Source organism: Amblyraja radiata, chromosome 21, assembly GCF_010909765.2.
Source record: "Amblyraja radiata isolate CabotCenter1 chromosome 21, sAmbRad1.1.pri, whole genome shotgun sequence".
Lineage (NCBI taxonomy): Eukaryota > Metazoa > Chordata > Chondrichthyes > Rajiformes > Rajidae > Amblyraja > Amblyraja radiata.
Window position 1 is genome coordinate 4,502,732 of NC_045976.1, and position 25,439 is coordinate 4,528,170.

At 39.7% G+C, this 25,439-nt stretch overlaps 1 protein-coding gene across 1 annotated transcript in view; it reads left to right on the forward strand.

Moving 5' to 3' along the window:
* vezt (vezatin, adherens junctions transmembrane protein) overlaps positions 1-25,439 on the forward strand; it is a 91,114-nt gene that overhangs the window by 33,871 nt on the left and 31,804 nt on the right. Inside the window, exons 3-5 of the mRNA XM_033039402.1 lie at positions 11,155-11,241; positions 18,670-18,845; positions 24,490-24,768. Of these exons, the coding sequence (XP_032895293.1) occupies positions 11,155-11,241; positions 18,670-18,845; positions 24,490-24,768 (542 nt within the window). The remainder of the gene's footprint in view (positions 1-11,154; positions 11,242-18,669; positions 18,846-24,489; positions 24,769-25,439) is intronic.

Consider the following 25,439-nt stretch of genomic DNA (forward strand, 5'->3'; position numbering starts at 1 on the left):
TAGTGAGACCACACCAGGAGTATTGTGTGTGGTTTTGGTCCCTTAATTTGAGGAAGGACATTATTGCTATTGAGGGAGTGCAGCGTAGCTTTACAAGGTTAATTCCCGGGATGGCGGGACGGTCATGCTGAGAAAATGGAGCAGCTGGGCTTGTATACTCTGGAGTTTAGAAGGATGAGAGGGAATCTTATTGAAACATATAAGATTATTCAGTGTTTGGACATGTTAGAGGCAGGAAACATGTTCCAGATGTTGGAGGAGTCCAGAACCAGGGGCCACTGTTTAAGAATAAGGGGTAAGCCGTTTACAAAGGAGATGAGGAAACACTTTAGTAGGGTCGAAAGATAGAACCTAAATTTTGCACAGATATGTATGTCCTAAGTCTTTCTCAAATTATAAGTCGCCATATTATCCGGGGCATTGTTTGGCCGGCCTTGGATGTCAAGCTCTTTGTTCGTTAAAAGTCACACTAACCTGTTCATGTGATGATGGGCACGGTACTTGCCCTCCTCCTTCCTCTCTACCTGCCGGGAATGGCATCAGGGCAGTGAACTTGCTCCTCCCTTTCTGCCCTACTACTCCTAATGATAGCCAGTTACCTTGCAGCTACCTCGATGGCAGGATGGGTTTTCACTTGCCCGGCCCCTCTGAAGTCCACAGCTTGATGACAGCGTTGTGATTCCTTTGACCTCTTGGAGGCTGTGAAAGGACGAGAGTTGTTGGTGCTGGGAGAGGGACAGATGAGTGGCAGGGTGAGGGGAAATAAAGGTGATGGAGGAGTGAGCAAATGAGTTGTGGTATCTCTGCTTTCCTTTCCACCACCCCACTCTCTTGCTCCCTCCCCCTATCTTTGTCATTTATCCACAGATAATTCTTTACGATGTATCCTCACCCGTGATTGTTAAAGTATGTTGGCAATTTTTCAAGCATTTTTTCTAAAACCGTAATCCCCAACAAAAATTTAGATACTTGTATACAAAAATAGATCTTGTGGTATTTGTTAACTTGGACACGAGACATGCCAGTCAGTGAGTCTCGCAAGCATTGCAGAATGGTGACATTCCAGTGATAATGAATGACTGGAAAGTATCCTTGCAAATCAACATACACGTTGACTGAAAAATGTAACCAAACAAGCTGGGGCTCGTTCAATGACTTCATCAACATGTATAATGTGCCTGCATTGTTCATTATCAGCAGTTTGTACTGCATAAAAACGGGCCCGTCACTCCGACTAGTCTACGTTCAAAATATCCAAGCTGATGACATTTGGCTTACTGTATATACATCTAAATCTTTTCTATTCACAAAACTGTTCAAATGCCTTTTCAAACATAATATACCTGTTTCTACAACTTCCTCTAGCAGCTCGTTCCACCCCCTGTGACAATGACGCCCCTCGGGTCCCCTTTTAAATCTTTCCCCTCTTGCCTTAAATCTATCTATCTGTGTACTATTAAAAGTCTCGACTTGTCTGTCTGTCTGTGATCTCGGGAGCTACGCCAAAACGGTACACAATAGCGCAAAACATTTTGCAGAATATTACGCAGCTTTTTTCCGTGGTCGTTCCTATCAAGTTTCTTCACATTTGATGTTATATTTCACATTATTGATATTTCAAGGTTTAAAAAACCAACTTTAGTACCCCACCCCAATATATATAGCATTTGAGATAGGAGCTGGTATAATCAACATCTTTTTTTTATTAAAAAACGGAAGTCTTTAGATTAATGGCCACGTTAGTGTGGCTTTCACCTTCACATACTACACACTATACAAGTGTAGTTTCTTTTTTTTCTGAGCACCCTATTAACACCCTTTACTTTTTTTTTATTATTGATATTTCTTATTGTTTTTGTTTTTTATTGATCTTATATTATATATTATTTGAATGTAGATGTGAAGGATATTGTGTATTTAGTTTAAGAAGACATAGATGTGGATTAAGGTGGAAAGAAATTCTCATTGGATTGATGTCCGGGTGCAACGGGGAGCTGGGTGAGTCAAGAAGGCTACTCCAAAAAAAGCCGCCCTAATAGTAAAATGCATGATATAAAGGTGAAGACTGGGGGTGATGGAGTAACCTTCTGCAGTTGGAATGTAAAAGGCATTAATGAACCAATTAAAAGGGGAAAGGTATTAGCTCAGTTGAACAGATTGAAGACAGATGTCATTTTCCTTCAAGAGACTCATCTTAAAAAAGATGCTCAACATAGATTAACAGCTAAATGGATTTCTAAGGTGTATCATTCTACATTTATTCATAAATCTAGAGGAGTTGCAATAATTATTCGCAAAGGTATACCTTTCATACAAAGTTCTATTATAGAGGATAAAGAAGGCAGATATGTAATAATTACAGGGGAATTATATTCAAAAAAGGTAATTTTAATGAATATATATGCCCCTAATTTTGATAATCCATTATTTTTTAAGAAAATATTTAATAATATTCCTATATCCACTCAACACAATTTAATAATTGGAGGTGATTTAAATTGTACTTTAGATAATTATCTAGATAGATCATCCGCAAAAAGGAAAGCTGCCTCGAAATCAAGTAAATTCATAAATGCTTTTATCAATACATCTAATATTAAAGACATCTGGAGGTTAGATAACCCATCCGGACGAGAATATTCTTTTTTCTCGCCCGTACATGGAACCTATTCGAGGATAGATTATTTTTTAATAGATTCTAAATTACTTCCTTTTACGTATGATGCAAAATATCATAATATTATCATCTCGGATCATGCGCCATTAACATTTAAGATAAAATTAAAAGATATATCTAATAAAACTACTACCTGGAGATTTAACCCTCAGATATTAAAGGACAATGACTGTTGTAAATATGTGATGGATCAGATTAAATTATTTTTTGAAACTAATGATAATCCTGAAACTTCTCCATCACTATTTTGGGACACATTTAAGGCATTCACGCGTGGCGCAATAATATCCGCACAAGCACATCTCAATAAAGAAAATCGAAAAATAGAACAAAATTTAGAAAATGAGATAAAACGTCTAGATAATGAAAATATAAAACAGCCTTCCAAAGAGTTAAGTAATAAAATTGCATCAGTAAAATATAGATTAAATAAAATATATTCTAATCAAGTGATTAAACTTTTTCAACAAACTAAGCAAGTGTATTTTGAATTTGGAGATAAGCCACAAAAATTACTAGCACGACAGCTTAGAAAATTAGAAGATGAGAAGATGATACACGGAATTAGATCTGAGTATGGAAATATATTAATTACTCCAAAAGATATTAATGATAGATTTTTACAATATTATAAAAATCTTTATTCGTCAAAACTAACAGGACAAACAGATAGTATGGAAATATTTTTACAAGAATGTCAAATCAATAGCTTAGATCAGGAAGGTAGAGAATTGTTAAATGCTGAAATAACAGTAAAAGATATTATAGAATCAATTAGTTCGCTTAAGAACGGAAAAGCAGCGGGCCCAGATGGCCTGAGTGCAGAATTTTATAAAAAATTTCAAGATCTGATTTCCCCAAGATTACAAATAATGTATAGATATGCATATGACCAAGGAAAATTACCAGAATCTTTAAATGAATCCACAATTACACTCATCCCTAAAGTAGATAAGGATTTGGAAGATCCTGGATCATATAGAGCGATTGCCCTTTTAAATACAGACCAAAAAATATTAACTAAGGTCTTATCTAGGAGATTAAGTTTAGTGATCTCTAAATTAATACATTATGATCAAACAGGTTTTATCCCAAAACGTTACTCATCCCATAATCTCAGACGTTTGTTTAATATTATATATTCAAAAAGAATACGAGATACGGAACTAGCGGTTATATCACTAGATGCAGAAAAAGCGTTTGATCAGGTGGAATGGATGTATTTATTTAATATAATGGAAAAGTTTCAATTGGGGGATAGATTTTGTAAATGGGTAAGAATTTTATACTCGAATCCTATGGCAAGAATTTTGACTAACCAAATTTTATCAGCCAAATTCAAACTCTCTAGGGGATGCAGACAGGGATGTCCGTTATCACCCTTATTGTTCGCATTGGTGATAGAACCATTGGCGGAAAAAATTAGATCTGAACCTGAAATATATGGCTATAATACTGATACAACAATTAATAAAATTTCTTTATATGCAGATGATGTTTTGATTTATATTACAAAACCGGAAATTAGTATTCCCAACCTGCTAAACATTATAACTAAGTTTGGTGCATTTTCTGGGTATAGGATTAATTGGGATAAAAGCGAGATTATGCCAATAACAGGAATAAATCTTAATACATTACAACAATACCCATTAAAAGTAGTTACAGACAAACTTAAATATTTAGGGATTAACGTAACTAAAACTCATAACTCATTAATAAAATCCAACTATCCTCAACTATTAGATAAACTTAGAAAAAATATTTTATATTGGAAAACACTGCCTATATCCATGATTGGTAGAATAAGTGCCATAAAGATGGTATTTCTACCGCAGTTGTTATATTTGTTTCAGGCTATTCCTTTTTTTCTTCCGAAAACTTTTTTTAAAAAAATTGATAATATTGTCAATAGCTTTATTTGGGATTATAAAAATCACAGAATAAATAAAAAACATCTATGCAAAGCTAAGATAAATGGAGGATTAGCACTTCCAAACTTTTTATATTATTTTTGGGCTGTTCAGATTAAGAATATGAATTTCTGGTGGGTAAATATGGATCATGAACCGACATGGTTAAATATAGAAAAGGAGGACTGTCTACCTTTCAATGTAGGTTCGATAATTTTTGCACCAACGGAAGTACAAAAAAAATATTATAAAGACAACCTAATAATATATAATAATAGACGTATTTGGAAACAAATAGTTAAGACTCTACACTTGGATAATCTCTCATTTAGATTACCAATTATGAATAATCCATCGTTTAAACCTGCTATATTAGATGGGGGGTTTAAACAATGGGATGATTTAGGAATTACAAGGATAGAACATCTGTATAGAAAAGGAAAATTTCTTTTATTCCAGGAGTTACAAGATATTTATGGATTGTCTCCACAACATTTGTTTAGGTATTTACAAATTAGAGATTATATTAAATCCAATACACAAGATTATAAAAATAAAGAAGCAGGATTGTTAGATGAACTGTTTAATTTATATCCAAATACAGAAAAATTAATAGCCTATATATATAACATCATTTTGGATAAGGAGAATCCAATAACGGAAGTATATCGTCAAGCATGGGAAAATGAAATGGGATTGGCTATAACAAAAGAAAACTGGGAAGAAAGTCTACAACGAATACACCGGTGTTCATTAAACGCCAGACATACACTGATACAATTTAAAGTATTATATAGGTTACATTATTCGAAAACTAAATTAAATAGTATTTTTCCGAATCTCTCCGCTATTTGTGATAAGTGCAAGAAAGCAGAGGCAAATTTAATACATAGTTTCGTTACATGTCCTAAATTGAATTATTACTGGACAGAAATCTTTAAAGTTATTTCTGAAGTCATCAAAGTTAAATTGGACCCTAACCCAAAGCTAATAATATTTGGAATTCCGGATTTACATCTATCACTTACAGTAAATCAAAGAAATTTCTTTGATTACTGTTTAATAATTGGAAAAAAAATCATATTGAAATTTTGGAAGGGAACATTATCCCCCACAACCAAAATGTGGGCAACAGAGATGATGGAGACGTTACATCTGGAAAGAATTAGATTTGTCCTATTGGACAAGTATAATTCTTTTGAACAGATATGGTCTCCATATATACAGTATTTAGAGAAGTAGCTGTTCTTGGCAACACAGCTCGACGTGCACCCTGCGGGATTTGGTGAGAATAATTCATTTTTATATTGGAATTACATATATGTCTTTATTGATACTATCACTTGTAGTAGTGTTATTAATAATACATATTGTGGTTACTAAAAATGTTTTTTTTTTTTTTTTTTTTTTTTTTTTTTTCGTTTCTCTTTTCTTTCTTATATATAATCAAATTATTATTTAATCACTCTCTTAATGATTTATTCTTTCTCTATTTTTTCTCTATCATTATTTCTAAAAAAACAGTAGATAAGTATTACTAGTGTTTTACTTAATGCAAATTGAATTAATTTGATATAAAGTTGTTTGAAGCATTGTAATTGATTACCTTTAATAAAAAAATATATTATAAAAAACCAACTTTAACAAGATTTTTACTGTTAAAATCCTTCCTGCCCGCTTCCAACTAACTTCGATACAAAGTTGCAATACAGGAACACTCTACTTCCACCAACCTTTCACCTGAATGGGATATCACAGTCCTCCACCTGGCATTTGCAACAATGTTGCCATCAATGGCAGGACAGGAGGGGGAGGGTGAATTGGTATTGCAATTGGGGAAAAGCAATTGCAAACTTTAAAAAAAAAGTCTAGGGAGGCGGGGGTGCTGGAATCTTACTTTCGGCAATGGGTTGAGTTGGGGGACCACGCTTCCCGTGGGGGCTACGGGTTTGTGGTGCAATATTTAGCAATGTTACAAAATTTTGAGATTTAAAAAATCAAGTCTGTAATTTATCCCATCAGATAAAGCATAAAAAGAAGTTTAATTTGACACCTAATTCACTTTCATATCTCAAGTATTTAAAAAGTTATGGCCATTTTCATACTCGGAAATTAGCATCTTGTTCCCTATTGATTTTCTATGGACATAACAAAAAAGCTGTGATCGTGGACAGTCAAAAGCCCATAACCTTCTTAATAATTAAGAGAACTGAATGAAATTTTCAGTTATCGTAGATTGAACCATTCTGAAACAAATATAAAATAATCTTACTTGGATGACCTGAAATTAAAGCATATAATTAGTTAGTTACCCAAGTGTAGCTAATTTCAAACTTCAATTACTAGATCTAAACATCTATCCATTTCTTAATAAATGATTAACATTTTTAAATAGCCTAAGTGTCCAAATAATATTCATAAATAATTCACAATAAAACATGATTTTTAAATCTCATTTACATTATTTATAGGCCAAATGGAAGGAATTTAGTGTTCAATTGCTGTAAATTAAAGTCCATTTTAAATCAGCTTTCTAGTGGGATCCTGTGAACGCGCTGGTTTAGAACGTTCACATTGCGCTAGATTTGTGCCCTCAAATGCCCAGAAAAATACTGCGGGATATAATGGGCCCAAAATGAGCTACTCGCAATATTAAACTTTGTATAAAGGGATCTTTAGAAGCCCTTTTTAATGTAAAAATAAGCAGCATACCTTCAGTTATTTGCTCTATGAGACCCTGCGGTTGCTGGTGGTCGCGGGTTTAGAGATTGATTTTTAAACTACTATAACTATTATACGAGGCCTTTAAAACTAATAATAGCTTTTGCGACGGGGTCTTCCAGCGATTTTTCGTTAATAATTAACTAGGCTGAACATCTTCGATTTGAACAGCCTAGAGAAAATCGCGTTTTAAACCCGCCCCCCTCTAAACGGCGCCAAAATCGCGCACACCCGCAGCGACAGATTTTCAGCGACGCTTCAGGTAGGCTTTGCAACATACCTACAATATTGCGTTGGGGAACGGGTTTCATTGGTGGACCAGGCCTCCCGTGTGACAGGGACCCAGTTGGTCTAGTAGCATATAATTTTGGACTCTTCTACCCTGCAAATATTACTTTATCTGTACCCTTCATGATTTTGTATGCAGGTAGTTTTGTTATAATACATGTTTCCATAACCTGAATTGAAAGTAATGCAAGTGTTGAATTGGGGAACACTATTTTTATGATCTGGGCCAAATTTGATTGGAACTAGAGAACCACTAACAAGTTGTTCCTGATTCTAAAAAGTCAGCCCTGTTCAATGAGATAAGATTTTGTCAATTTCAATGAGATCACTTTTTGTTTTGCTAAATTCTGCTCATTACTTTTCGTATGACCAGCCAACCACCTCCCCTTCTTCGATCTAACCCCAAAATTCCAAATACCCCAACAATCTAAATGGTGAACCTTTGTTTCAATCGTCAAACAACAAGTATCTTTCTCCAGGCATAACCAGGCCAGATCAGTACACAGTATACCAGTTGCCGTCTCATTAGGGCCCTCTATAGTCCAGTCAAACACATTTAACTTGGACTCAAATCCTCTGGAATCTACTGTTGGGTAAGAAAGTGCCATAACCAACCATTGGAGTCAGCTAGAGTTCAATGCCAGAAATATTGCCTTGAGAAAGGACACAACATACAAACATTCTGGTTAGGAGCGGGGATGGACCATTCAGCCATGTTCTGCCACATAATTAGATCGAGACCAGTCTGATTCTAAACTCAATGCCACATTCCCATCCGCTTGCAGTAGTCTTTTATCTTCCTTCTGCAAGTGTTTTGGCTTAGGGGCTTCCTACAAATGTTGTTGCAACCGTCAACAATGACTTGGAGCTGTCTCTCCGAATGTGCACATAAGCAAATGTACATTGCTGCTTAATGACAGAGACAGAGTGACCTTGGTTTTGGAGAGGCTGCAACTTAGATTGACTAGATTCCCATTCATTTTGTAAATTAGCCCTACAATTTCCTTGGAGCTGCCACACACCGATAGCTACGATGGATGGAAATTGCACCGCGATTTAGTTAAGCTCTTTAATCAGCGAGAGATGCCTATTTAAAAAGATTGTTGCAAATAGCTTTTACTGTGGTGCAATGAGGACAGCAAAGAGACCCTTGTCACTATCACAATCAGATTTATCTAATTTTCTTTGGTCACAATAGTGGCTTCTCAGAGGACCCATGTAGGAGATGAGTTGACAAGTGTGTCTGTGGTCCCAGTTGTTGTTCTTCAGCTGACATTTAGTCTTTTAATCCTCATCAGTCTCGGTTGGTGGAAAGACCAGACCAAACAGTTTTGCTGTGGAAAGTAGTCATGGGCCTTTGGGTCAGAGAGTCCCAGTTCAGAAGTTCTTCCAACTATATATGGTGGATAGACACAAAGCTGGAGTAACTCAGAGAGTTAGGCAGCATCTCTGGAGAAAAGGAGAAGGTGACGTTTCGGGTCGAGACCCTTCTTCAGTCTGAGAGTCAAGGGAAAGGGAAGCGAGAGATATAGACTGTTATATAGGTCAAATTATTAAAGCTTTGCAAAAATGTAATGATCAAAGAAACAGTCCATTGTTGGCTGTGGGCTTGGTGACAACGAGTTATACAGACAATGAAACTCACCTAGAATGCAGTGAAACTAGTACAACGACTTGGGTGGGAGAGGGACGGAGAGAGAGAGGGGATGTAATGGTTACTTGACGTTAAAGAAATTAATATTCATACTGCTGGGGTTGTGAGCTGCCCAAGCAAAATATGTTAATTTTATGCATTTATTGTTAATTAATTCCTGAATCCGGGTATTTCGCTACAAACTAGTCCTGGTGTTTCTGTAATACAAGTCCACCACCGATTTTACCAGCATCCTTGGTTCCAGAGCTTTTCTGCATTAGGCGTGTAGGAAGGAACTCCAGATGCTGGTACGTTGCGACCTGCAACGTCACCCATTCCTTCTCTCCAGAGATGTTGCCTGTCCCGCTGAGTTACTCCAGCATTTTGTGCCTTTCTTGATTATCCCTATTGCCAGACCAACAGAGGTCCCGCCTACGAGAGGAGTCCAACGGTACCGGAAAGGTCTGCCAGGGCAGTCGAGGAGCCGTGATATCGGCCTGCAAATCTCTCCTCCGTAGTCAGCTATGGGAACAGATCTGCCAGCGGCGTGGCCAGAGTTCCAGAGCCTCGGCCACAGAGGGGCAAATGGGACCCGCCGATCGGCGCGGAAGTCTCGATGAGGTCGAGATTGGCCGTCTAACCAGGTCTCATTGCCACATTTATGGAGGTTTTCAAGTGTGTCCTCGTAATTTTGTCCAGATCAAAGGAAGTACTGGACCACCAGTTGCTCGATAATCGATGGTGGACCTGTAGAAGCCAAGGCCATTCACAGATGATAATTATAGTGGATCACAACGTCCATTCGCTGTGGACTCCTGCGGTCCTTGTTGGTTGTGAAGCATTATCTGAGAAGAGCTTTCCTTGCAGACCTTTTATCCAAAACACCTGCAAAACAGATCCTCTATAAAACCTGCCCTTGAGGATGATGACCTACAATAGGACTCTGGAGAATATAGGCAATTTTCATAGCAGGGTTTTGATTACTTCATTTTCTGGAACAATGTATATGATTCTGCACTGCAATTTTGGAGCCAGGTTGCTGGAGGTAAAGTGAATTATGCATTAGTCAATCCATTAGTCAATGACGACTTTCTCTGTTGACATCCTTGCAACTCCCGCCAGGGCAATGACATGTTCAACAGTTGCCAGTGTCTGGATCTGGCAAAACATGGTGTTGGTTACAAGACCGTGTTCCAAGCATTTTGTAGGAAAAGGTCACCATTGGTTAGTTTTCCTGACTCCTTCCTTGCCAATCATACATTATCAGAGGTTTATACTCTTTTCAACCCTGCCTGGGATACCTGGGAGGATTGCCTTGATAACCGTCGAGAAATAGGCTAGGGTTTAAGTTTGGAGCTGCAATTTACCTTTTCTTAAACTGTGTTTCAACTCTTCAGATCCCTAAGTTCAAATACTGCTTGTCCATACCTAGTTCTGGTGAGATTTTTTTTCCTCGATAACCTTGAATAAAATAAATAGTTGGTAGTATTGTTGAACAATTCGTCTCATCCGTAACTAGTTTTTAGGACAAAAGGATATTCTAGACTTCTACTTTGTGGAAAAAATGCTACCTAATTTCACTTGTGGGGAGTCTTTGGGATAAATACATAAGGAAGAGCTATGCTGTTGATCACGTTCTTGGTGCAATGCAGGAAGAGGGACCAGTTGATATCGTAAACGCATCACATCTCTGAATCAAATCGTTCCTGGAATGTGAGTGATGTTGGAAGGACAATGGGTTGTTGAGCTCTTTGAAAATCTGACACGAGGCATGCAATGGGTCAAATTAACAAGGGTCATTTTACTGCTTTGGTCTATTTTGTTCAGGCAGTATGATGTCAATTTGTCCTTTTACCTAATTAATAAGGTACTTGGTTGGAATGATAAAGGAGAGCTAAATGTTTTAATTTGTTTTTTTGCAGAGGAGCTTCTTGTCAAAGTTTGTTGATGTTATTCAAACATGGAATCCATTCTCTGAAACTAAGAGAAGGAAAGATTTGGAATCTCTGGTAAGTCTTTGCATTAATTCTCTTCCAACATGGAGGTTTTCACTTCTGGAGTTCATACAATTTTTGTCAAGAAATTGCCTTTGCTGCTTTGGCATCGAGGTTTTCTTCTTACAGTTAAGAATCTAGAATTTCCTACTTCTGGTGCACATTCTCCAGACCACGTGTTGTGATGGGGAAGGCAAAGCAAATTTTGTCCTGGAATTGAAAGACTTAATTAAATGTATCTCATTGTTACAAGGCATATTACAGTGGTAGCTCTACAGTATATATGTATCTTTCACTGAATACATCTTTGGAGATGTCCTGTGCAAAGAGCTAACTTGAGCGATCTCACATGTGCTACATGATGCTGAACTGATACTTGAGTTGTCCATAACTGCTGCCAATGCATCAGCTACATCTGCTGAGATTATTATGTTCAGTTTTGGGCACCATGTTATAGGAAACATGTTGTCAAGCTGGAAAGGGTGCAGAGAAGATTTATGAGGATGTTGCCAGGACTCGAGGGCCTGAGTTATGGGGCGAGATTGAGCAAGCTAGGACACTATTCCTTGGAGCGCAGGAGGATGAGGGTGATCTTACAGAGGTGTATAAAATCGTGAGAAGAATAGATCGAGTCTCTTGCCAAGAATAGGGGAATTGAGAATCAGAGGACATAGGTTTAAGGTGATGAGGGAAAGATTTAAGAACCTGAGGGGTAACTTTTTCACACAACGAGTGGTAGGTGTATGGAACAAGCTGCCAGAGGACATAGTTGAGGCAGGTACAATCACAACGTTTAAACATTTAGATAGGTGCATGGATAGGACCGATATTAGAGGGATATGGGCCAAATGCAGGTAGGTTGGACTAGTGTAGATGGGACATGTTGGCTGGTGTGTGCAAGTTGGGCCGAAGGGCCTGTTTCCACGATGTAAGACTCTGACTCTCTACATAATGAAAAGTAAATACATTTTTTCTCTGCTTTCTTCTTACCGTGCCATATTCTTTTGAACTATTTGTTCTCAGAAATGTTTTTGTTGCTGTTCTACTTCAACAGCATTAATGAAAATTAAAACTTTTGCATGCAAAAGTAGCAAGAAATTTCACTGAGTTGATTCCATAGCAACTCGCAAGTGCTCCAATCATCCAAAGGTAATAAAGTTTAAAGAAATGTGATCTGGATAAGCAAGACATCTGTTTTATTGGGATAGGCATCTGGGAACTGATGAATAGATGTAATGTGATTTTTATTTATTCATGGGTGTGGACATTGCTGGCAAACCAAACCTAATAAACACATGACAATAATAAACCACAACTTAATTCCCCTGCACTGAGGTGGCACTTAAAAATCAGCCACATTCATGGGTCTCAAATCATTTATAGGCCTGGTGTCATTTATAAGCCAAATTGGTGAATAATTATGGAATTCATTCTGTGAAAGACATTGGTGAATCAGTTGGGTTCACAATGGCAAACCAGTTACTGGGATTTTTTTTAACGACTGCCATGGTGGGATTTGAACGTGCCTCAAATTCACAAGTTATAGGAGTAGAATTAGGCCATTCGGCCCATTAGTTCTACTCCACCATTCAATCATGCCTGATCTATGCCTCCTATTCTCATTTTCCTGCCTTCTCCCATAACCCTTCACACCCATTATAATCAAGAATGTGTCTATCTTCTGCCTTAAATAATATCCACTGACATTGCCTCCACGGTCAACTGTGGCAATTAGTTATTTTTGAGTTCAGATTAACTACCCTCTGACTAAAGTTCCTCCTCATCTCCTTTCTAAAAGAGCACCCTTTAATTCTGAGGCTATGACCTCTGGTCCTAGACTCTCCCACCAGTGGAAACATCCTTTCCACATCCACTCTATCTATGTCTTTCATTATTCTGTAAGTTTCAATGAGGTCCCCCCTCAACCTTCGAAACTCCAGCAAGCAGAGGCCCAGTGCTGTCAAATGCTCATCATATGCTAATCCACATTCCTGGAATCATTCTCGTAAACCTCTACTTGTCCTTCTCCAGAGCCAGCACATCCTTCCTCAGCTATGAGGCCTAAATTTGCTCATAGTATTCCAAATGCGGTCTGACCAGCACCTTATAGAGCCTCAGCATTACATCTCTATTTTTGGTATCCCGTCTTGATATAAATGTTAGCATTGAATTTGCCTTCCTTACTACCGATTCGACTTGCAAATTAACTTTTTGGGAGTCCTGCACCAACACTCCCAAGTCCATTTCCACCTCCAATTTCTGGATTCTCTCTCCATTTAGAAAATAATCTATGCCTTTATTCTTATTACCAAAATACATGACTCCGCACTTTGTTACACTGAATTTCCTCTGCCACTTCTCTGCCCTCTCTCCTAACCTGTCCAAGTCCTTCTGCAGAGTCCATGCTTCCTCTACACTGCCTGCCCCTCCACCTATCTTAACCATCTACACCAGCCTGAAGCCGCGGTCTCTGGTTGGGAAGAGCCGATCCTGGACTCACCTTGACTTTGACTTTGTCCCTTACCATCTGGACGCCCGCAGCAACGGCTGGACCACGGTCCCGACCACGGGGGAAAATGGAGGAGGACTGGCCAAGCTCTGTGCCTTCCACCACAGTGATGAATGCTGTGGTGGATGTTTGTGTAAAATTTTTATTGTGGTTGTGTTCTTTATTACTGTACCGCTGCTGGCAACCCAAATACCACCGACCTTGGTTGTGTGGCAATTAAATTATATCAATCAATTATATCAATCAAATCATCTGTAAACTTGGTCACAAAGCCTTCAATCCCCTATCCAAATCATTAATCTACAATGTGAAGTGCACAAGTCACTGGCAGCCAACCTGAAAAAGTGCCTTTTATTGCAACTATTTGCCTTCTGCCATCCAGCCAACCTGTTATTCATGCTAGTAATACCATGGGCTCTCATCTTCCCTAACAGCTTGACGTGTGGCACCTTGTCGAAGACCTCTGAAAATCTAGGTAAACATCACCTGCAGCCTCCCCTCTGTCTGTCCTGCTATTAACTTCCTCAAAGAACTCCAGCAGATTTATCAGGCAAGATCTTCCCTTCACAAAACCATGCTGATTTTACCATTTTATCGTGAAATTCTAAGTACTGCGTAACCTCATCCTTTATAGACAATGGGTGCAAGAGTAGGCCATTTGGCCCTTCAAGCCAGCACCGCCATTCAATGTGATCATGAAAGGTCACATTGAATGTATAATTAACTCTATAATCTTGCCAACCACTGAAGTCAGGCTAACTGGCCTATAGTTTCTGCTCTTCTGCTTTGCTCCCTTCTAGTACAGTGGGGTGATATTCGCAATTTTCCAATCTTAACGAACTACTCCTAACTCTAGTGATTCTTGAAATATCACTACTAATGCCGCCACAATCTCTGAGGCCATCTCGTTTAGAACCCTGAAGGAAGTTCTGACATCAAACCTCCTATCTTCTAATCCAGAATCAACCAGTGCACTACAGCAGCAGCTTGTTTGGGTGACTGGACCCAATCCACCACTTTAAGGCTGTAACTCGATTCACTGGCACCAGTCAACTGAAGGAACAGACTTTATTTTGTATTGCCTTAAAATAATAGTCTAGCAGGTGTCTGAAATGCTAATGTTTTCGAATGTGTTTTTACAGGAGATTAGAGAGAATGAGTAATATATGCGCATTTTGTTTTGAAGTGAACCAGCTCAAGGATATTTCAAGAATTCTGCCAGGCTTTCACCTTTGGAACAATTTCAACCAAACCCATTTGCCTGTTTTACTTTCCAATGTAGTCAAAGGAATTGTGAAATAAAGCTTGGCTATAAAATGGTCAGTTGGTATGATTCCAAAAAATATACACCAAGTTGGACAAGTTACGTTGTCCCTCTTCAGTGCCCTGTTGAAACAATCAGATTTGTTATAGCAGAGATAATTTTATACATATCCTGTCTGCATAAAGTACCCACGGAGAACATAACATTTTGAAGAGATGGTGCGGAATAAATTGACAAACCCAGTAATAAACCCTGAGGTAGTGAAGGAATTGGACCCCAGCCCTTCCTCTTGCGTAAGTACCTTGGATATTGGAGAGAAAAGCATGGGAATAGTTAAACGGTCAGCAATGTGGAAAAGAAGCCTCACCAAGACTCACCATTATCAGAATCAAGTCTGAACTGGAAATGTTTGAACGACCCTGCTATGACAATAATGCGGCATGTTTTTCTTCTTTTGTTATTGTTGTAAAGCAGGATTCTGTGGTGGGGAAATTGGGACAAGCTTTGATTATAAATTTGGCTCCGAACATTTGCTTGTTATCTGTAAAATAAACCAATTAAGTGGCCTTGACAAGTGTTTTCTGTTCCTCTGATGACGTTGGAAAGACTTAATATTTCATTGTGCCGTTCTAATTTTGGAGACAGATACTATTAAACTCCTGGGCTGTTCAGTTCTGTCACCGGGTGTTAAATACTATAATCCATAATTTTCTCATGGAAATAAGTAGCAGTATTATATCTAAAACCAATTTAAAAAAGAAAAGCAAAACCTTTAATGAGCGTTCAATCAAATGCCAACAAATTTGAAGACCTGGACAAATTTATTGGTAGACTTCTGTAAAATGGTATGGTCCCCTTCCACCTATATTCCTCCCTCTGGCCTCACATTTCATGCTTCTTCTATCCTTATCTTGTACTTTGGCTTTTTATCTCCAGCCTTTGTCCAACCATCAGTCTTCTCCTGTATCCACCTGCTCACACCTCTATTTGGGCTTTCTCCTCTTCCCCACCCTCCCCCCCCAACCCCACTACAACCAGTTTGAAGAACGGTTCTGACACATTCGGAAGCATTGCCTATCCATGCTCTCCAGAGCTGCAGCCTGACCCACTGAGTTATGCCAGCACTCTTTTGGTAAACCATTATCTGCACTTCCTTTGTCTATTTATCTGTTGAAGTGAGTTTCTACATGGCTATACTAATTAATTACTACTTACCATGTTAAAATATCATTTCCATAACTACTCAGCAAGCAATCATTTTGCTGACATTTTACTTCACCTCTCCACACCACCCAGGGCTCTGCGATTACTAATTTTATCTTGGAAGTTCTTGCCGAACATTAATTTATGGATGATTGAGAACTGTATCTAATCTGACACAAATGGAGATTTCTGTGAACAGAGGCTCAGATACCCTGATCTGTGAGCCCATAGCTGCTCCTGATCCCCAGACCAAGGGCAGGTGCGCAGGAATTGGATGTCAGGAATTTTCTATGTGCTGAATGGATGCTACATAAAGCACCAGTTAATAAGTTCTAGGAGCAGAATTGGGCCATTCAGCCCATCAGGTCTATTACTCCATTTAATCATGGTTGATTTATCATTCCTTCTCAACCCCATTCTCCTGCCTTCTCCCCATAACCCCTGACACCCTTACTAATCAACAATCCGTCAATCTCTGCCTTAAATATATCCATTGACTTGGCCTCCACAGCCGTCTGTGGCAATGAATTCCACAGATTCACCACCCTCTACTTTCTAAAAGTACGTCCTTCAATCCTGAGGCTATGGCCTCTGGTCCTGGACTCTCCCACGAGTGGATACATCTTCACATTCACTCTATCCAGGCCTTTTATTATTCGGTAAGTTTTGATGAGGTCCTCCCGCATTCTTTTAAATTCCATCAAGTACAGGCCCAGTGCTATCAAACACTCATCATATGTTAACCCAATTATTCCTGGGATCATTTGGAAGTCAAATGCAATTGTGAAATCGGGACAACCTTACTTTAAGAAATTATTATTGTGGTTGGATCATTAAAGCCAAATGCTACTCGCCTTAGCAGATGGCAGCTGCTCTCATCTTTCGTCGTATGGCCAGCTTCCTTTTAAATGAATCCCCATCTCCTGTGGCTGCTATAGAAATGGGAACAGGGTGGTCTGACAAAGCAGGGGCGTGACTAAAGGGAGATTGATTCCCTCACCAACCACACTCCCCCTCCCAAACTGTGGAACCCAGTGATGGTGTCTGCCCCCTAGTTCTGGGTATCAGGGGCAACTATGGGCTCACAGATCAAGGTATCTGAGCCTCTGTTCACAGAAAGTTAAATTTTCTTTTACAGATGCGTAATAAGTAATGGGAAATGATTGGACTTTGTACATATTGCCCCTCCTGTTACTGTATTTTTCTGACTTTAAACCTTTATTTGCCTGTTGACTTTCAAATAATTTATTGGCGGGATTTTTTGAATAGAAAGTGGATTATTCTGGACATCTCTTACTCAGTAATTTCAGCCTGATGTGCTTATTTTATTGTAAGCGAAGCAAGTTGGAGTCTTGGATCATGACCTTTTGATTCAGTTTCTCAATGAAATAATTGAAACCTGATGTTTCCAAGGTAAAAGTGCTTCCCATTGAACCATGGTACACAAAATTGCTGGGGAAACTCAGCGGGTGCAGCAGCATCTATGGAGCGAAGGAAATAGGCGACGTTTCGGGCCGAAACCCTTCTTCAGTATACCCCATTAACCCATTGAACCATGGCTGGTGTCTTGGAACCAGGTAATAGAATAAAAAGCTGAAAGAAATAACTACCCCAGGCACCAATTATAGGACTTGATCAAGTAGGGCGCCAAGTAAAATTACAGTTGCCTCTTCAAAATATTGAAGCCATCAGCTTTTCACGTTAGTGCATATCCTTGGTTTTGAAGAGCAATGTAGGTCGCTGTTTCAAGTACATAAACGCTACAAGGAATAGTAGGGGCAGCAGTTACAAAGTTTTCTAGTTTCGCATTATTTATGATGAATTTTAACCCTTAAGGTAGTATTTTAACTGGAGGAATGTTCCTCTGCTTTAATTCATTTCTTATTGAGATTGTATTTTGTGATATTTTAAATGCATTCACATACTAGGAAAATGTCCAAAATATCACATTGAAATGGCCAATGATATTCTGAAGTGTAGAAAATCATGAGAGGAATAGATCAGGTAAATGCAGTCTTTTGCGCAGAGTAGGGGAATTAAGACCATAGGTTTAAGGTGAGGGGGAGGAAAAGATTTAATGGGAGCCTGAGGGGTGACTTTTTGACACAAAGGGTGGTAAGTGTATGGAACGAGCTGACGGAGGAGGTAGTTGAGGTGGGTACTATCAAAACATTTTCGAAACAGGTACATGGTTTACGACACGGGTACATGGATAGGATAGGTTTGGAGGGTTATGGGCCAATAGGAGGCAGGTGGGACTAGTGTAGATGGGGCATGTTGGTCGATGTGGACAAGTTGGGCCAAAGGGCCTGTTTCCTGCGACACCAAGGAACTACACACGCTGGTATCTTGAGCAAAACAGTGTTCAAACTACCTGCAACTTACTGTATTGGCTGACTATGTATTTCACATCCTTTATATACTTTACAAAAATAGTAACCCATTATTCTCTTGCTTGCTTAACAAGGATATGGATTTTCAACTGAGCGCTCTGAGCACCATCCTGGAGCAGGAAGTGCTTTTGCAGGAGGATATGGAGCTGATTGAACTGTTGGACCCCAGCATCCTGCGCTCGACACAGGCCCAGCAACAGAGAGGTGGCCATCAGCCAGCACGCTGCTTGTCCGGAACTCCCAGCATTTGGTATGCTTCCTATAATTTGTTCCTGGCTCTTTGCAACTGCAGGTCTTTTTTTGATTATTACAAAACCTTAGACATCGAGTACCCATTAAAGTTTTTGCAAATTATTTACATCCACATGAGATTTTTAAAACATTTCCTGATGCCTGCCTTTCTCTCATGTGGGTGGTAACAGAATAATAAAGAAACCCACACACCTCCATGGGGCGCAAGTTCCCAAAACAAATATCTGACCAGCATTGGGAGTAGTGCTGTCGTGTTTGCTCATCCTTGAGTAGAGTGTCTGGAGTGGAGTTTCAGAAGTGAGAGGACCACCCCTGAGTTGCTGGAAAGATTGTCTAGAGGTAGGTCCCACTAGATTTAATGACCACATTCATATTTCCACACACTGGGACTGTCCAATTCCTGACATGGAGACCAAATGCTGCCACCAACCAGAGGTCGGTGCAAGTAATAATAATCTATTTTCATGCCTATTCAGGATGAGACTGGGGAGGCAAGAAACATTATCTTTTTTTTAAGTATTGCGTATGTTTCACTGTCTCACCTCTGCTGCAATGAAGTTCCACCTCTACTGACTGCTCGTTCCACTCTCTGCTGTCTTCCAGCGCTTGTCTCCATCCTTCATGCTCAACACTGAACCATCTCAATCAATGAATACTACAATGAATCTTCACCTCACTGCCCAGCCTCAAGCTCTATTCTGAATACTGACTGACCTGTGTTCTCTGTTTTACTCAAGCTTTTATTTATGTTAGTTTTTGATCCCTTTTCTATCCTGAGAAAGGGCCGCAAAGAAAAGCCAGGGAACTATAGGCCTGTGGTGGGGAAGTTGTTGGAGAGGATTTTTGGGGACAGGATCTACCAGCATTTGGACAGGCATGGATCGTTTACGGATATTGGGCAGGCCTTTGTGTGTAGGAAACTCTCACAAATCTAATAGTTTGTTGAAGAGGATTGATGAGGGCAAGCCAGTGAACGTTGTCTGTGTGGACTTTGACAAGGCTTTTGACAATGTCCTGTAAGGTAGGCTAATCTGGAAGATGGGTTTGATGGCATGGAATCCAATGTGAGCTAGCTAATAGGATTCAAAATTGTCTTGGAGTCAGAAGGTAGTTACGGAGACTTGGTTACTTTTGTTTAAAGGCCTGTGACTAATGGAGTGCAACAGTGCTGAGTCCACAGTTTGTTAGTAAATTTGCAGTTGACACCAACATAGGTGGTATAATGGACAGTGAGGAAGGTTAACTATGTCTACAAGATCTACAAATGAGCATGATGAAGATACATATTTAAAGTCTGAATGCTATTTACAATAGATTAATTCAGATTAGTTGGGAAAGTGGGCCAAAGAATGTCAAATGGGCCATTGTGAGGTGCTGCACTTTGGTATGTCAAATCAGGGCAAGACTTGCACAGTAAATGGTAGAGCCTTGGAGAGTGTTGCAGGACACTGAGATCTTGGAGTACAGATTCACTGTAAGTAACAATGTAGTGAAGAAGGCATTTGACATGTTTGCCATCACTGGGAAGAATATTGATTGCAAAAAGACATCACGATATAGCTGTACAAATCATTGGTGAGTCCACACTTCAAGTACTGTGTTCAGTTTTGGTCACCTAGCTATAGGAAAAATACCATTAAATTGGAAAGGATTCATCAGTCTGTTACCTAGTCTTGTGGGTTTAAGCTGCAGGGAGAGGAGGTTGGTTGTGCTGGGACGTTTTTCCTTTGGACTACAGGAGGCTGAGGTGTGACCTTATTGAGGTGTACAAGATCATGAGAGGCAATGATGAAGTGAACACTCATGACCTTTTCCCCCAGGGTAGAGTGCTCTAAAACTAGAGGTTATAGGCTTAAGGTGAGAGAGGTGAGATTAAAGAGGGACCTCAATGGCAACCTTTTCACTCTAAGAGTAGTTGTTATCTGGAATATTTTGTCAGAGAAAGCTATAGAAGTGGTTGCAATTATGGCCTTAAAAAGGCATTTGATCAGATGTATGGAGAGGAACGGCTTGGGGTTCCAGGGGCCAAATGCAGACACATGGGATTAGCCTAGTGTGCCATCTTGGAGGAGGAGCCATCTTGGGGAACGGCTGCTAACCAGCAGCCGTCCGTTTAATTCGCTTTTTTTTGAAGTTTTGAGTAAGTCCTGTGTTTCGTCCGTTGGAGAAATTGACTTTTTAATGTGGGGGGTAGGGGGCAATTCTACTTCTAGGTCCCTACCTGGTCGGTGAGGCAGCTTTTTCTCCGGGCTGCCTGTCGACCCGTCCTCGTGGCCTACCAGCGGGCTTGGAGCGCCGTTTCCTGGCGGGGACCGCCCAGCACCTCGGCTTCGGTGGCGGCACAGCGCTGGAGCGCTATCGTGGAGCGGAGCGGGCGATGCCTTGCCTGGGTCGCCGCGCTGGATTGACGCGCTGGAGCTCCGGTGAGCTGTGACCGCCGAGATCAACACCTCCGGGCTGCGGGTCTGCGGAGCGGAGCGGGCGGCGCCGACTTTAACATCGGGAGCCTGGGTGCTCCAAACCGGCGCGGCCTTGTCGGCTTCGGAAGACGCGGTCCTCAGTCAGGAAGCGGCCGTTCCAGGTGGCCCAGCCGCTGAGAGGACTCTCCCGACGCCGGGTCAACACCACCCGGTGAGAACGGCCAGGAATATCGGGCCTCCGTAGAGGCAATAGCGGTGGCCTCAATAGGCCTGACTTTGGGGGAACTGGGGGTGGGGACTGGACATTGTGCCTTCCCCCACAGTGGTAACCACTGTGGGGGGATGATTTTTTTTTGTCTGTAAGTAAACCTGTTAGTCTGTGTCCAAGATGGCTGTCGGAAGGGAGAGTGGACGTTGGCGTGCTTTAGCTGCCGCTGCTCTCTCTTCACATTGTGTTTTTGATTTTTTGTTTTTGGACTGAATTGTGTTTTTAATTTGTGTTTCTGTGATGTCTTTATTATTTATTTTATTCCGATTATATGTTTTATTATTCTTGTTAATCTCTGTAAGGTGTCCTTGAGATTTCTGAAAGGCGCCCAAAAATAAAATTTATTATTATTATTATTATTATTATCTTGGTCGGCATGGATGAGCGCCTGTTTCCGTGCTATATAGCTCTATGCTCTTCTCTGCATGGGAAGTCAATTCACTGTTTTACATGGAATCTATTTAGCAGAAATAGCACCCAGCCAAACTTCTGTTTGCTGCTGTTTACTATTTTGCATGTACTTTCCTTTGCTCCAGGTATCTCGTTCACTCCTTACCTCACTTCTCTCGTCACCATGTCAACAATCCTTTTAATTGCATTTGTGCTACAACTGCGTCCATCGTGCCCAGTGACAGCAAATACATGCTTATGTTAATCCCTCCTCAGTAGTTATTTGGCCTGTTGATAATCTTGTAAATTGAGTTCAAGCTTTTTAATTTGTCTAATTGCTCTTTTTAATATTCTTGGTTGGAATACAACAAGGGAAAAAGTGGTGTTGGTTTACATGCTTGTGTCACAGGCAAATGTTGAGAAAACACGCGTGGTGTGGTAGCGGTTCCGAGTCAGAACATTTGGTGGAAAGAATAGGGACACAGAATATCGTGTAAATCTAGAGATACAGCAAGGAAATAATTGGCCCACCGAATCCATGCCAACCAACCTGTACTCTAAATTGAGGGGAAAACTGAGCTCCCAGAGAAAACCCATGCGGTCACGGGGAGAACGTACAAACTCCGTACAGAATTGCCCATAGTCTGGATGGAACATTCATCTCTGGTGCTGTAAGACAGCAATTCTACCGCTGTGGACAACCAAATGTTGTTGTACAGTGGTATCTGGGTGTTGGCAAAAAAAAACACAAGGGTGCAAGCATAATAAGTAAATAGGAAAACAAATGCAATAATTACCTTTTATTGCCCAGTGCCAGTGACCTGGGTCAAACCCTGATCTTGTGTGTTGTCTGTGTTGAGTTGGCATATTCTAAATGTAGTTGCGTGCATTTCCTCTGGGTACTCTGGATTCCTGCGGGGTGGTAGGTTAATTGGCCACTAGATTGTCCCCAGGATCTTGATGAGTGGTAGAATCTATGAGGAGGTAATGAGAATGCAGGATGAATAGAATGGGAATAGTGTATATTGGCACTTGATGGCCAGTCAGACTCGATGGGCCCAACGGCATCTCTTTATGCAACATAGCTCCCTCAAATGGTGCATAAAAGTAGACAACAATTTCAGTTGTATAGAAGGTTAGTGACTACACACCAAGAGTACTGCATATAATCCCAGTTTTGTTATGGAGGGATGTACTTGTATTGGAGGCAGTCTGGGCAAGGTTCGGTAGATTGATTCTTGGATGGAGGATGTATTGTGAACAATAATTGATCAGGTTTGGCTTGTATTCAATTGGGGGGGATCTTTTTGAAAGATAAAGTTATGAGGAGGATCAACATGGTGGATACTGAGAGGATGTTTGTCCTTGTTGCGGAGTATCGTTTCTGAATGAAAATCCACCCATCTGAGGCATTGCTTCTCTCAGTGGGCCTTTGAATCTTTTGAATTTTCTTATGCTGAGAGTTCTGGAAGATGAGGCAATGAATATGTTTAAAACTGATATTTTGGAATTCAGTTGTAGTGAGAAAATGAAGTTGTGGCTAAAATCAGATTACCCGTGATCCCACTGAATGAGAAAAGCTCCTAATCTTGTTCCTACTAACGTTTCAATGACGTTTCGTTTAATTACTCTTTGGTTTTAGTATTAATTATAACTTTCAACTGGGTGAATCGACTTCATAATCTAGTGAAAATTATCTTCTACGTTGCTTTCAAAATGTCAAAGATTTCTATATCCCCCTTGTTCTGACGCATACATTGTTAGTTTTTTCCATGTCCCATTAGAATTATTTTCTCAGACCTGGCATCCGCCTGATATACCTGTGAGAAACTACAGCTACAGTTTCAACCGTTCCTTGTTATCTTTATATCGAGTACCTGATGGATAACGTTCAGAGTCTTGCTTGCCTTTAGTTTAGCTGTTTTTATTTGTTATCCTTCATACAGCAGTCTCTCTCTCCTTCTGCATTCCTGAATGTCTCAGTTCCTCAACCTCACAACATTTTAAACCGTTCATCTGGTTCGGTCAATTTATTGCTAAGACGGAGAGTATGTACGAGGTTCATGAGTTGCCTAATTTGAGTCAAACACTGCAGTTGGTGAGAATGCTCTATAATGTTGTCTTGTAAACTAATTTTACTCCCATATTTAATATCATGCTATAAATGTTGGACGAGGTCCAGATTGTGATGTTTCTCAACTTTTGGATGATTCTCCTTTTTGATCAAGGACTTTGGTGACCTTTAAAATGATTTTTTAAATCTGGATGATTTTGTTTCTTCTGAGTTTGGGTTTGAAATATTTTGGATCATTTTAGTAAATTAAAGATGCTGTGTTATTAATAGTGTCTCAAATTGCATGAAAGAGTGATTACTTGGGGAAGTTAACCTGAAGGGTGCAATACCCAAAAAGAGAAGCCAAAACAATTCAGCATCTGAAAGTACAGTTGAATTAATATTGGCATAAAATGGTGATTGCTTTAGGATATTTAGTTTGTCATTGTTTGTCACGGAATCATACAAGAACTTCCAGTAAACTAAGTTTGTGTTTCCTCTTTCATATTAGGGATCTTTCCACATTGGCTGCATTTGCTAGTGTCTTCATCGTGACCTCCAACCTGAATGATGCTTTTGCTTGGGTCGTGGTAGGAATGTTTGGGCTCGGTCTTTATTTGGTTTTTAGAGGCTTTGGTTTCTGGAAGAGCGCCAGGCTTCAGCAATCCATAAAAAAATACAGCAAATGTCTCTCAAATCTGGTGACAAATAGCCGAGCCTTCGACAGTCTTGTACGAAAATCCCTGCGACAGATTCAGGAGGTAGAGGTCATTTCAAGGGGATTCATGCTGTGAGTCTTTTTTTTTTACAGATTTTTATGTATTTACTGCAATTGATAATTTTTCAGCTCATATTTTTCAGTATAAAATTCCTCAATCTTTTGATGTTAATTGGCATAATTTGATTAAGATTGAAATGTAATTTTAAGCATATGAATAGTGATGTCAATGGAGGAAGCAAATAAATGGAATTATCTCTGTGAAATAGTTTTCAGCTAACTCAAAGCTGCCTCTGATAACTTGTGCCTTTTGACTTTGTGGGGTCTGAGGAAGTGGTTTTTATCATCTTGCCAGCAGAGAGTAAGATAACAATGGCAGCTAATCAGTAACATAAAGCAGCACACCTCTCGAATATCGCCTGTTGAGACTCATGGTTGGCTGTTTCCCAAAGCTGCAGTTGAATCCCATAGTGAGGTATAACATCTTCAAGTCCTCAGTGTGGCTCTATGAGATGAATGTAGACAAAAACGCCAGACTTGCAATTTATTAACAAGAAATGGCCCGATTAAAAGCAAGAGATGACAATATTAAATGGAAAATATAATTAAAAGAACCCTCCTTATAATATTTTTATATTACTCTTAAATTACCTCCAGTGTACTTCATTCAAATTCAATCTTCGCCATATATTCTGTATGGGTATTTGAATGTGAATAACAACAAGCACAGTTCTTGTACTGTT